The 14,079-nt window shown below is 42.0% G+C and overlaps 1 protein-coding gene across 1 annotated transcript in view; it reads left to right on the forward strand.

The window, feature by feature from the left end:
* Positions 1-11,880, forward strand: part of DNAJC9 (DnaJ heat shock protein family (Hsp40) member C9) — a 58,155-nt gene extending 46,275 nt beyond the window's left edge. The window contains exon 5 of the mRNA XM_085603775.1: positions 11,372-11,880. Within this exon, the coding sequence (XP_085459901.1) occupies positions 11,372-11,491 (120 nt within the window). The 3' untranslated portion in view covers positions 11,492-11,880. The remainder of the gene's footprint in view (positions 1-11,371) is intronic.
* The last annotated feature ends 2,199 nt before the right edge of the window (positions 11,881-14,079 follow it).

Below are 14,079 nucleotides of genomic sequence, written 5' to 3' on the forward strand. Positions count from 1 at the left end.
TAGGTGGTGGCACCTCTGTTTTATAACCAATTGTAGATCTTGATGATCGGTAGAAGGTCCAGTCTAGTACAGAGTATTCTATTGGGTGACTATCTTCTGAGCTTTTCTTTGAGGAAGACAGATTTATTGCCACTGAAGGCCTTATCCACAGGATCTTGAAGGTTAAGCATCGAGGGAGTGAAAGCCATTAAAGGCATTTTGTGGCAGATTAGATTTGGTCACATATGTTTACATGTAACCGTAGTATAACTGGTGCATTTTGTTTGTTCATAGCTTTCGTGTTACGGAAAGTAAAAACCCCTTAGTAAAGCCTGTTGGCGTAATCAAGAGAGAATCGAAGATTCTGAGCACCGTAATGAACGTGCTATAAAAGTTCAAGCTGAGGGGTACATTTATCTTCAGTTCCATCTAGTGTAGAAAGTAGATTTTGTGACATATTTTAGCTAGGGCAGGTTGGCACCCATGGCCATTCCCAGGTTGCTCTTCTTTTGACACTGTTTGGCCCAAGACACTTTGAATGCCACAGATTATTTGAGAATTGTAGTTCTGTCAGTCTCCACTTACAAGTATCTCTGTTTCGGATAAGTTGAGTCCAAGTTATTTAGTTAACATACTATTTACTGCAGTTAGATTGAGGAATTTGTTCGGGAAATGATACTTTAATGCACGTGTCACTTTATGTCAAATCTCTTGTCTGGAATATCAAACACCACTATTTTATATTCTATGGTTTTAATGACTTTGCTATATTTATTTCTTATTGTTGAATGTTGTCTTGTTCTTTTATGTTTTTTTTTTTTATAATCAAAGTAAAGTTTTTACTTACGTAGTTGACATACGAAGGTCAATGGGTTAGTTGGCATTCTTGAGTTGACAGCTCTGAGACCGTAGTATAGTCTTGAGTTATCAAGATCGCTTGTTTCCAGCTTCAGAATCAATGGCTATCTGTTTAGTTGAAGCATGCCCGGTTGAAGGGGCTTTGCCCGGTTGAAGGGGCTTTGCTTTAAAATTGCTATATCTTTTGGTGAGGTGGGGATTCAGTATAGTTAATGGTTACCTTTATGCCAGATGCTTTTAGTCCGCCTAGGACAGAGGTCTTCAAACTTTTGGATGCCGAGACCCCCCTGTCAACATTTTGAGGCGTAAGGACCCCCTCCTGACAAAAATGTCTAAACCTGTTGACTAAATTGCGTGGGATGAAAATGTAAATGAGGTTATGTGATGCCGCGTATTTTGGGATAGCATTGCTTCATTATTTTGATATTTGTTACACACAGTAACGCTGAGGAAAGATTTCACCCAATCAGTACCCATTTATAACCAAAATACAGCAATTATCATCAAAGATTTCAAGTCGACCTTTGTGAAGGGCCTTCCACTCTGCAGCAATACGTGCTGCCACATTAGAAGCTCACCTGGCCCTGACCGGAAGAAGCAGGGGTCCCTTAAAACCCTGGCGGTTTTGTGTTGAGTTAAGCTGTTTACCCATGCAGCCTTCCTCTCACCCCCTCCCTTCCATTCCTCTCTCCTCTCCTAACCCCGGATCCCTCTCTCACTTTGCAGGTCATTTTCTTTCACCCCTTTTTACAACTTCTGAACTCTCCCCATTCAACCTCTCACTTCACCTTTAATCACCTCTTGCCATTCTGTCCTTTCACTGCCCTCATCTCTAACAGTCTCTCACATTTATCTCATGGCCTCTCTGGCCCTGTCACCTCCCGTGCCCATCAGCACTTCTCATTCACCTCGTCTCTTCATTCAAATTTTTGTCTATTTGTATCTTACACCTCTCTAGTCCCCCCATTCCTCTTTCACATCTCCCCTTTGTTCTAACAGAAGCCCTCACCTTTGGATCACACTCACTTCTTGCGTGTCCACACTTCTCTTCGGCAATTCACATTTCTCCTCATCCCTGACCTCTTCAATCAAATTCTCTCACTCCCTTGCTGTCCTCTCTCATTTTGGGTGCGGATGCAAGTTCAGAATGGGATGAATGAATGTATGATTACTGATGGGCATGTTTGAGTGAGTTGCATATTGAGTAGTGGGGGGGACAGGTGAGTGAAGTGTCACATGAGTGCAGGATGAGTAGTGTACTCGTGTGACTGCAGGTTGAGGTATAGTGTGAGCAGGACAAGTGCATTTTGAGTGCAGAGTGATCACTGTGAGTGCAAGGTGAGCGGGTGAATGGTGCAAGTGCATGGTGATCAGTGTGAGTGCATTGTGATCACTGAGTGCAAGGTGAGCGTGACAATAAAGGGCGAGAATGAGGAATGAGTTGTCTGAATGCAGGGTACATTCCCAGACCCATGAAGTAACTCAGCATGTTATTGACGGGGGCGTAGACTTTAAGATCTAAGTTAAACTATTGCGGCATTAATCGGGGATCGAGGGTGAAGGAAATAAATAATGTGCTGATCCTGCAACAAACTTCCAGTCCTATGGTTAGGGTTACCAGCAGATTATTTTGATGGCCCAGTCGGTACAAAAAAAAGCAGTCACCTAAAGCGGTATTTTCAGCGCTTATCTGTGCATACTTCCCAGGGCCGGCTTTAGTGCTGGTGGTGCCCTGTGCGACAATGTTTGTTGGTGCCCCCCCAGTGACCACCCCCACCACGGATTCTCTCACTAGCACCCTTTAACAGTGACCAAGTCTCCATAACCCCACACTCTCAGATGCATTGAATTAGTTATATAGTGCCACTCATACCAGTGTAGGGTGTCCGCACTTTGCATCACACACACATTACACAGAGACAATCAATCATAAGTGTGTAAATCAGTGTATAGGAAATGTTACATAAGCCAAAGGACTAAAAGTATAGGAGTCACATGTCATCCATACTGGCAGGCAGTATAGTTCAAGAGTGCTTGGTGTGGAGAAGCACAAACTCCGAGCCGAAAAAGAAACAGCATAGTTGGGAGTTTCCTTTAATAATAAGAATTGATTTCTAGCCAAATTAACCCTTTTTGCAACATTAATCAATGGTCTAATAATGTATTCTTTGTAGTGTGCATGCTGTTCTAGGATGAAAGTTAATAGCTCACTATTCTATATTAGGACTTTAAGTTATAAATTGCAAGTAACAAAAGGAGGTCTCTTTTGAAAGCAGTAACCTGCTGATCTCTTCACATCATACACACTCTGTAATCTACTTGGTACATGTTCTTTGCAGCAGGCATATTAACCCTCTGCACTAACTTCACCTAAGTCAAAACCTCAACTATACAAAATTCTGATCTCTCTCCAGGAAGATAATTAATCACACAAGTTATCTTGACATTTATGCGAGGCCAGGTAATTGCCGGGGAAAGAAACGCTGCAGCAGGTGCTTCAAAAGCACAATAAACTTTCACACACGGCGCCCCCAGGAAGCCAACTTTGTATTCCTTTCCATGAAATGCATTCTCACACTACGGCAGTGAATGTAAAATCCAAATGTAAGGAATAGGCACAGTGGGGACCCAGGGGGTACTGGAACCAGCAAAAAAACCTAAGCCTCTGTAACCAGTTTACAAAGGCATGTTAAAATGCAAATGGTCTTTAAAGACCTGTGAAAAAACACGGGGGTGCCGGAGATAGGAATCCAGACACTGCCCAGCTGAGTCCGCAGCAGCTCAAGTTTCACTGCAGCAGCCCGGGCTGAGACACAGGACGGGGGAAGTGTGGGGGGTGGGGGCTGAAGCCCTTGGGCCTGGGCAGAAGTGTGACTGGGAAGGCGCGACCCCCTTTGCATCACTCCACGGCCCCCCTGGGGGTCGCGCCCCACAGTTTGAAGACCCCTGGCCTAGGAGGAAGTGGTGAGCCATGTAAAAAATGCAAAGACCTACATTATAAGTGCAGTTACACGATTACTATCCACTTTTTTTGTTTCCTTTCCAAATCATCCTAGGTGGATATTGTGGCAGATTTCTTGCCTTTCCCAGTGTGGCACCTGATGGCATGTTTCAGTGGCATAACAAAAGCCCCTGTGGTGTGGGGGGCCTCCTTCGGCACTGGCAGGTCCCTGGCTTCAGAGCTCTGGACAGTCCAAAGTGTGCGGGCCCTCTGCATGTACTTTGCAGGCCCCTCCCAAGTTTCGTTATGCCACTGTGTTTTGTCCCCTCAAAGTAGCAGACCTTAGCGCATGCTGCTCTTTCAATGGGTTTTCCAACATGTGTAGGAAAGTCAAAATATTGTCACCTTTATCTTGCTTTATTTTCTTTTTCTCTTCTTTTGCACTAAAACCATTAGGAGCATTCAAACTGATATATTTAAAGATAACACCATGACATTAAAGGATTTGTATATCCTTAACCAGCTAGGACTGTTGAGTAAGAGGTGGGAGGGGGATAATGGTCTGATTACTTATCAGTAATCTTCAGTACTTCTGGTCCAGGATTTCCTTGTCAGAGTTTAAATCCCACCCCATCTCAATGCTTGGTAAGATCGGGATGAAAGACAAAACAGCAAGGGTAATGATGGTAGAGAGGGATTGGGCTATATAGACACAAAATACTGGCATAGCTCTTTGAAATGCTATAGTTTTGAAGGGTGTAGATGTCTATCAAGATAAGGACAAGCTCAAGTAGGCAGGTGACTAGGAAGAATTGGAACACGAGTAAAAGATTGCTGGCAAGTAATCCGGTCATTACAGTACTCAATTCATTACATGACTCACGGATGGGATAAACGCTTCTTATGAATTTGGCCCAAACTATTTTAACCTCTGAACTATCCACCCACAAATTCTTGTTTTACGCCCAACAACAAGAAATGTAGTTGCATTTCTGTTGCGCAAACAGAGCTATGTAACAACAGAGTATGAACCAGTGGATAAGAACGTAGTTTATAATTCTGGGTAGTTTTAAAAGTTGAATGGTCCCGTGCCTATCTACTGGAGATGGTGGTGCTCTTTGAAATGTCTAGTTTCTTTGCGGTTAGCAGGCAAGTCCAAACAGCTTTGTGGGTACAGATCCCCAGGACAATAGATGGCATGCTTCTGGTCTTGTACCTATACAAGGCAAATCTATACTAAACTCCTGCAGAAAAAACATGATTTCTTCACCGGGAACCACATGTTCGAGGCATGTGTGCTGAGATATGCATGCTTTGCATACTCCCGCCATCTAGTGTTGGGGCCGGATGTTTGGGAGTTGTTTTTCTTCGAAGAAGTCTTTTCCAGTCACGAGGAAATGACTCCTCCTTTCGCTGATAGTGCGCATGGACATCAACTCCATTGTTATATTGTTTTCTTTCCGCCATCGGGTTCGGACATGGTTTGCTGTGCTCCGGGTACAAACCGTTCTTCGGGGTCCCTTCGGTTCACAATTCATTTATCCCTTGTCTGTATTGTTTCGGGCGTGTAACCCATCCTTTGCGTGTCAAATCAGTAAAATCTCAGTTGGATCGACAACCTCCAACCGCGGCCTTCGGACCTAGCCCATTCTCTAATCCCTCTTGAAACATTGAGTAAATTCGTTGATGGAGCGGCCTCAGTTTCTGCCCTCGGCGCCACTCTTGTATCTGCACACTGACCTTCACAACGTTTGTAACTTATGTTTATCTCCAGAAGACAAGGAGCAAGACTGACGCCTGTCGGTCATTCCGCTCAAAGAAAACTCTCCGAGACCATCTGGCTCGACAAAAGGAAATGAAGAGACAAAACAGTGAAGAATACTCCCTCCCCCTCTCCCGGTATCTTGAGAGAGGATTTCGAACAAGAAGAAATTGCAGCGTAAGAGGCCTCCACCATCCAAGATTCCGATTTCGAGCTGGAGATAGAATTTGAATCTCAAGACATTCCAGCTGGTCAAGGTGCAGTGAGTACCAAAGCACAGTTACCCGCAAAACCACCTTCCATAAAACGTGAGGCTTCTGAGCCACCAGTGCTATCTGGCCATGGCAGGCACCAGGCCTCTGCTTCTAACGCCCGCCCTCCAGCTCTGCACCGAAAGCACACATCAAGCCTTCTGGCTCTGGCTTGAACAGAGTTATTTCAACACATAAAGATTTGGCTCCAAAGGGCAAAAAAGCCAAATCGAGCTCTGCACCAAAAATATCGGCAACGAAAAGATGCTCTTCAAGGGCCTCTAGTGCCAATTTTGGAAACTATGCAACAAAAGCTAAATCCAAAACAGAAAAAAACTGCACATAAATACAAACACTGGAAAGATTATAGTAAGACAAGTGATACCATCATCCAAGCGAAAGATGGATACTGATTATAGATTTCTTCTTAAAGTAAAAGATATAGCTACTAGCCCTATTCATCCCATTTCTCATACCCCTCTACGTTAATCGACAGTACTTATTGTACCACCTGCAGACCCCCTAGACAGAGCTTCCCACATATAGATCCTGATACAGGGCATGGGGAGGACAATTATGGACCTCCACCTGAACCATGGGATTGCAGTGTATATCCTCCTACAGACACGGATCCGTATCTATATCCTGCTAAACCTTCCCCCTCCCAATGACAATACTTCATACCAGGAGTTACATTTCTAGAGCAGTAACGTGTTGTTGAATTGCTTTACATAAGGAATCTTTGGAAGATTTCTTATTTGAAACATTAGGAACAACACATAGGACAACTCAATCATGCCTATGTTTAAAGATATGATGGGGCATGCTGGTGACATTTTTAAGAATCCAGTTAGGGCATGTATTATAATGCCTAGAGTGGATAAAAAAAATATAAAAACCCCACCATCTGGCCCAATTTTTATTAAGGGATCGCTTCCATTGGGTTCCTTAGTTGTGTTCAATGCTCGTAAAAGAGCATACTCCCAAACCATAGGAGATGCACCACCTCTGGACAAAGAGTCCGAATTAATAGATGCCTCAGGCAAAAGTAGCTGCACAATCAGCCGACCACTGGCGTATAGCCGATACTCAAGGTCTTTTGGCTAGGTATGACAGGGCCCACTGGGACGAAATGGAGGAGTTACTCCAATTCCTCCCAGAAGAACACAGGAAAAGAGGGCAGGACGTACTACAAGAGGGAAAACTTCTTTCTAATGGCTCTATTGGGTATGCGTTCTCAGATGACATGCATGGTTATGAATTTCTGGTTTTAAACTAGAGGTACAACAAGCCATACTAAAGGCCCCATTTGATAAACATTTATTTGGTCCTCAAGTGGATGAATCACTAGGAAAAATTAAAGCTACAGAAGTAGTGTAATCCATGGAGGTACTACGGTCACCCTCAAATAGAGGTTCCTTTTGTCGCTCCTTTTATAGGGGAGGCTCAAAAAGGAACTCCACAGATGCAAACACTACAAAAATCAGACTCCATCCTCCCTCCTGTAGAGGCTTCTACAAGGGAGGTTATAAAGGAAACCAGTTTAAAGGCAGAGGTAGAGATTCACTAATGTACCACTCAATCTCCTAATAAGCAGTTATTCAGTAACAATCCCCCTCGACCATCATACACCTGTTGGGGGGAAGACTGCACCAGTTTCTTCCCATTTGGCAATCAATAACATCAGGCAAATGGGTGTTCGACATTATCCAATATGGTTGTCTGGAGCGCACAAGCAATGCCTCCCAATATTTCCACCTCGCATTCACAAACTCTTTAGAGCCCCAACAACTGCTCAAACAAGAAGTACAAGCTCTTCTAACAAAAGGAGCTGTAGAACCAGTTCCAATACAACACCAAGGACCAGGGGTTTATTCACTTCACTTTACTTCCTAATCCCAAAAGGGTATGGATCTCTCCAACCAATATTCGATCTCAGACCCCTACATTTATACATACTATCAACAAGTGCTTCCCCTCTTCCAACAAAATGACTGTCGGCACTAGACTTAATGAATGTGTTCATACTTTCACATCTCAGCACATTGCTAATACCTCAGATTTGTGGTAGCAGGAAAGCATTATCAGTTCAAAAGGAATTCAAAGTGCTCCCATTTAGAGTAACTACAGCATCCAGAGTATATACCAAATGCCTTGCAGTAGTAGCAGCACATCTAAGAAGACAGCAAATTAATGTCTTCCCGTAGCTAGACAATTGTCTCATCAAAGCCAACACTCCTCTTAAGTGTTTACAACACACTCAAATTACAAGAAATCTCCTTTGCCAAAAGGGATTTGCAAGAATCCGAATCCCATCTTCAATCTACACAGCTGCAACTATATCCCGGAGCTATACTAAACACTGAAACAGGTTTAGCTTATCCTAATGCAGCCGGAATTCATAATTTCCACACACTACTACTACAGTTCCAAAGCAACCAATATCGGACAGTAAGAACTTTCATGCAACAGTTTGGGCTGATGGCATCATGCATTGCTATAGTACCTCGTGCAAGATTAAACGTGCGTCCTCTACAGGAATATTTATCAACAATGGAATCAAGCACTGGGTCAACTAAAAGATCTGGTGTTGAACAGCCATACCCATCGCTCTCTGCAGTGGTGGAACACCCAAAACTTAGCAAAAGGCTGGCCTTTTATCGACCGTATTCCACAAGTCGTTCTCACAGCGGAAGTATCTTACAGTATGGGGTGCTAATCTTCAGCATCTAACAGTTCAGGGCCTCTGGTGCACCAATCACAGAAAAATTCAACTACCTGGAGCTTCTAGCTGTCCATCCAGCGCTCAAAGCGTTTTTACCTTACCTGACAGGGAAAGTTGTCTTATCCCAGACAGACCATATGACAGCTATTTACTATACGCAGAAAGGGGGATGGAGGGGGGACATGCTCTCCTCAGTTATCATTTCTCTCAGACCATTAAGTGTTGGGCAGTACATCACAAAATCCAGTTGTTAGCAAAACACCTCACAGGAACGGACAACCAATTTGCCAACCTTCTCAGCAGGATGCAGCAACAATTCCACGAGTGGGAACTCCACCACCCTCAAGTTCTCCTCCCATACTTACACAAATGGGGGTTTCCGCAAATCCATCTCTTCGCAACAGCAGAGAACTCAAAATGCCCAAACTTTGCCTTCAGGTTCCCACACCCTCTATCCAAAGTCAATGCCTTATGGATGAATTGGTTAGGAAGATTTGCTTGTGGTTTTCCATTTCTGGTTCGGAAACTCAGACATGTATCTCTCACCCTTATTCTAGTAGCTCCCACATGGGCTCGTCAACCATGGTTCACCACATTCTAGAACCTTCAGTAGTTCCACATTAGAAGCTTCAGTTCACCACAGACCTTCTGACACCGAACCATTGAGAAATCAGACATCCAAACCCCAGGTAGCTCAACCTGGCTCCTGAAGTCATAGTTTGGATATTTAAATCTACCATCTGATTGTATTACAATTCTTAAAGAAGCAAGAAAGCCTACTAGAGCATGCAATGCAGCAAAATGGAAAAGATTTGCTCTATATTGTAATAATAAAATCATTGATCCATTAGATGCTTCAATACACCAGATATGTTATCTATTGCATCTACAACATGCAGGCCTTGCCTATACATCCATGTGTTTACACCTTGCAGCAGTAGCAGCATATCTTTAAAACAGACAACACTGCTCTTTATTCAAAGTACCAGTGATTAAAGCATTTATGGAAGGCCTTAAGAGTGATACCACCAAGAATGCCACCTGCACCTGCATGGAACCTAAACATTGTTCTAACAAGACTTATGGGTCCACCTTTTGAACCATTTGAATAATTATCCGCTATAATTCCATTCTTGGAAAATTCCTTTCTTAATTGCTGTCCCTTCACTAAGACGTGTCAGTGAGCTCCAGACACTTTAGAAGAACCATTCTTTCAACTTCATAAAGACAGTGTTTTTTTGGACTAACGCAAAGTTCCTTCCAAAAGTAGTTTCTGCTTTTCCTATTAACCAATCAGTTGAGTTACCTGTTTTTCTTTCCTCAACCTGATTCAATAGCAGAAAGAGCACTACACCTATTAGATGTTTAAAGAGCATTATATTACATTGATGGGACAACACATTTTGGAAAACTAAACAACTGTTTGTTGCTTTTGTTCCCCTCATAAAGGAAAACCTATTTTCAAAATCTGGCATTTCTAGATGGATTGTTAAATGCATCTAAACATGCTATATTAAAGCCAAAAGAACATGATCTATCCCTCCTCAAGCACATTCTACTCATAAAATAGGAGCATCCATGGCCGCCTTGGGTAATATTCCTGTAGATATTTGTAAAGCAGCTCCATGGTCTACACAACACACATTTACCAAACATTATTGTGTGTATGTATTGGCACGTCAACAAGCCACTGTAGGACGGGCAGTGCTGACAACACTTTTTCAAACAACTGCAACGCATACTGGTTAGCAACTGCTTTTGAAGGGAACTCCTATACAGTCTCTTCAAAGCATGTGTATCTACAGCACACATGCCTCGAACGGATTATTTTACTTGCCCTGTAAGCATCTTATTGGCATGTAGAGCTGTAGATTCACGTGTCCTCTCCTCTTCAGTCACCAGTGGTCATTGCAGTTCATATTATTTACATCACATGGACATCTCTATACTACACGCATTTACTCCATTCTTACCCTCTTGTGGGAAAACAATCTAACAATGGAGTAGATGCCCATGTGCACTGTCTCCAAAAGGAGGAGTCCCCTTAACTCTTGACTGGAAAAGATTTCTTCGAAGAAAAACAACTTGCAAACATCCGGACCCAACACTAGATGGCAGGAGTATGCAAAGCATGTGACTCCACAGCTCTAGATGCCAAGAACAGATGCCTACAGGGTAAGTAATATAATCCTTTTGCATCTAGAGTTGACCTGGATTTGCATGCAATCCACCTAACTTTCACCAAGAATTGATACACTTGAGACACAGTCAGAAAACTCACACGCACAGCATAAGCCATGAGGGTGCTATGCTTTTGATAGATTAGTAGTCTCATTACTGTCCCTCCTCGGTCAGGGACTACCTTGGCCACAAAACATTTTTACAAAGAAACCGTTAAAAAAATCAGCCAGACACATAATACACCACCGCTTATCTCTCAACTCTTTCCCAAACTAAATGTGCTTTTTTTTTTTTTTACCCTGCAAATCATTTAATACCAGTTTTTTTGAAATGTAGAAAGCGTTAAACATGTAATTGGAGTACAGTGTAAGTTTTGTGCAGTTAACCAGCATACTTCCTTGAGTACATACATGAACCAGTAGTTTACCGTTTCAACTATGTATTGCTCTCCTAGGCTTATTCTCGGAGTACTGCAAACAGGGTTTAACCATCTCCATGGATACATTTCAGTTACAGCTGTAGCGCATAATGGGATACCTATCCACGAATGTGCAAAGGTAGAAATGGTTGCTGGTTTCAGCAAGTGGCATGCTGTGAAGTAATGTTATGTTAATGGGTAACACTAAACTGCATTGTGTCGTAGACTAATACCCTTTATTTTTCATCCTTTTTAGAGCAGACAGAAAGACCGGAAACAGCAAATGGACAATTTTTTGGAAGACATGGAAGCAAAATATTGCAATACCTCTAAGAAGTCAAAAAAAAATACTGACTCAAAGCGTGGGAAAAAATGAGCAGTATTCAAGCACAGCATCCATTGGAGGATCATTTTGGCATGACAACACTGTGGAACACGAGTCACCTGGTGGAGCACCATTTTGAAAGCCCTTCATGTTTTAGGCTTTCTAAGCACTTGAAGATTGTTAAGCATAATTTATTTTAAATGCCATGTTAATTGCGTACTAAGGTTGAAAGGATAAATAGCTGGACTGGATAGTAATTGTGCTTTGTTGCAAAGATCTGTAATTGGGAACATTTTATCTGGCGTTGTGATTGCATCTGTATAGCAGCAGAAGCATTTTGTCACAGTTTCACATAGTTACTTACATGTTGGTTTGTTCATATCGGTTTGATTCTGAGCAAATGTTATAATATTTTTTAAATAAATGTTTTAAAAATCTCATCTATAGTTTTGGAGTAATGGTTAAAGCATATTAACTGTAGGGTTCACTCTGACGTTGTAGTGCCCAGTGGGCTGTCCAACTTTCTAAAACTATGCAAGTAGATGTGTTCTTGGTGCTCTCCAACCCTGAAGCACAATTTCCAATATTTTAAATTACCCAGTCACTTTTTCAGCAGTATGATTGGTATGTGTATGTGCATAGTCAATGAAAATTTCGCCCACTATAACCTGCTTTTTGCAGGACTATTTGTAATAAGCATGCCTTCATGCATGTGTTACAACAGTGCAAAGGTCAAATTTCATGTACTGCAGTGTAACGGACTTGAGTAGCAACTGCTTTAAGCCTCACATATTTAAGAATAAATTCACTGATGAAAACAATTGAGGCAATCACAAGAGCAAATTTTTCTAACCTGCCTTAAAAACCTGTAGTTCCCAAAAAAATATGGATTTTGGCCAGTGCTTTAAATGGCATTCTAGAAGTACTGCTCTTGAAATGGATGTACTCTGTTCAGTTTGAAGAATTGTAGGTTCCCAGTACCGGACAGTACCTGCACATTCAAACCACTGATTTCAGCAACATATTGACAATCTCTAAACCGCTCTTCAGAGCTTTCTTTGTCACAGCTACTATGATTACGTGGCATGGAGGAAACAAAATGCTGCAGGTTTACCTAAATTATTCATCAAAAATGCAACTTATGTAAACAGTCTCTAGCTGTTTTCATCCATTTGAGCTAGAAACTACATTTTTGTGAAATCTTCAAATGGTAAGGGTCCCAGAATTTTGCGTGCATCCACATACCCTAGACATCGTCCATTGCTTTACAACAATTTCTTTTTTTAAATTCCAATTAGTGTCCATTGTTGCACTTTGCAGAAAACTGCCTTTCAAGCCAACTATCCTAAAATAAACCAAGTACATATCCAAAATACATAATGGGTAACTGGTGTAAGGGTTCCGGTGATATTCAATTTAATTTAGTTTGATTATTTAAAATCATACAATCTGTAAACTCAACAATCCATATTATTAACCCCTTTGCTGCTAGGCTGCCACCCCCACGCCCTTGTGCGAAGTCTTTTTTTGGCTATTTGTGATAGGTCACGCTTAGGTAACTTTGACCACATAAGGTATCCATGCCAAATTTGCGTCCTTCCAATATAGGGGAGATTCTAAAGGTACCCAGGGTTTTTGGGGAAAAATGGGGAGAAAAGTGCTGCAAATGAAAGCGCCTGTTCTTTACCTGCAAATGGTATCAACAAAGGGTTTGTGGGGCTGAAATCACCATTACCAGCTTTCAGGCAATGACAGACTTGTCAGAAAACCAACATTTCTTACACAATTTTGGCATTGTAATGGATCCTGGATAGCTATAAATTTCAGAACAGACAAAATTCTGAATTCAGCATAGGGTCATTTGTGTAGATCCTTCAAAGCTTCTTTATAGAAACTAACAGTTGAAAATAGGAAACATTAAAAACAAGCATTGGCATAGCCAATAGGTCTCGCCTTTGGGACCTTATAAGTGTTTAGCCATGCAACAGTTGCATAACTAAATGCTTATAAGGTCCCAAAAGCGAAACCTATTGGCTATGGAAAGCGTCCGTGGGGCCGCGAAAGTAAAAGTGATCACGATCAAACATCAAAGCGGCCTTGCAGCCGCTAAAGTGAAAGTAATCTCGGTAAAGCACGGCGTGCACACCCGTGCACATGCACTGTAGCACCAGGCTGGCCTGGTAGCATTTTTTGGTGCCCTCTTAAGTCTCGCCAGACCAGCGCATGCGCTGGGTCAGGCGAGACCTAATGAGTTGAAAAAAACAGCCATTTGTGCCAACTTTTTCACCTGTAATTTATTTATGACATGTTTGAAAGCAATATACTGTTACATCCGCTGGAGCTTTCTGGTTGTGGGGATATATAGGGCTTGTAGGTTCACCAAAGATCCAACGATCCCAGAGCCATTAACTGAGCTGCATCTTGCAATGGTTTTTTATTATGTACCGGGTATATAGTAATTCATTTGGGAAGATATATAGTGAAAAATCAGAATGAAAGACACTTGTGTATTTCTGAAATTGGAACAAAATATAGAGTTTAGAAACAGTAGCTATTTGCACATTTCTAAAACGGAGTACCCATACTAGCATGAGAATTATAGGACATTTTTCAAAGTGACTTTTTACTCATTGTCTTTC

Source organism: Triturus cristatus, chromosome 1_2 (genome assembly GCF_964204655.1).
Source record: "Triturus cristatus chromosome 1_2, aTriCri1.1, whole genome shotgun sequence".
In the NCBI taxonomy this organism is placed as follows: Eukaryota; Metazoa; Chordata; class Amphibia; order Caudata; family Salamandridae; genus Triturus; species Triturus cristatus.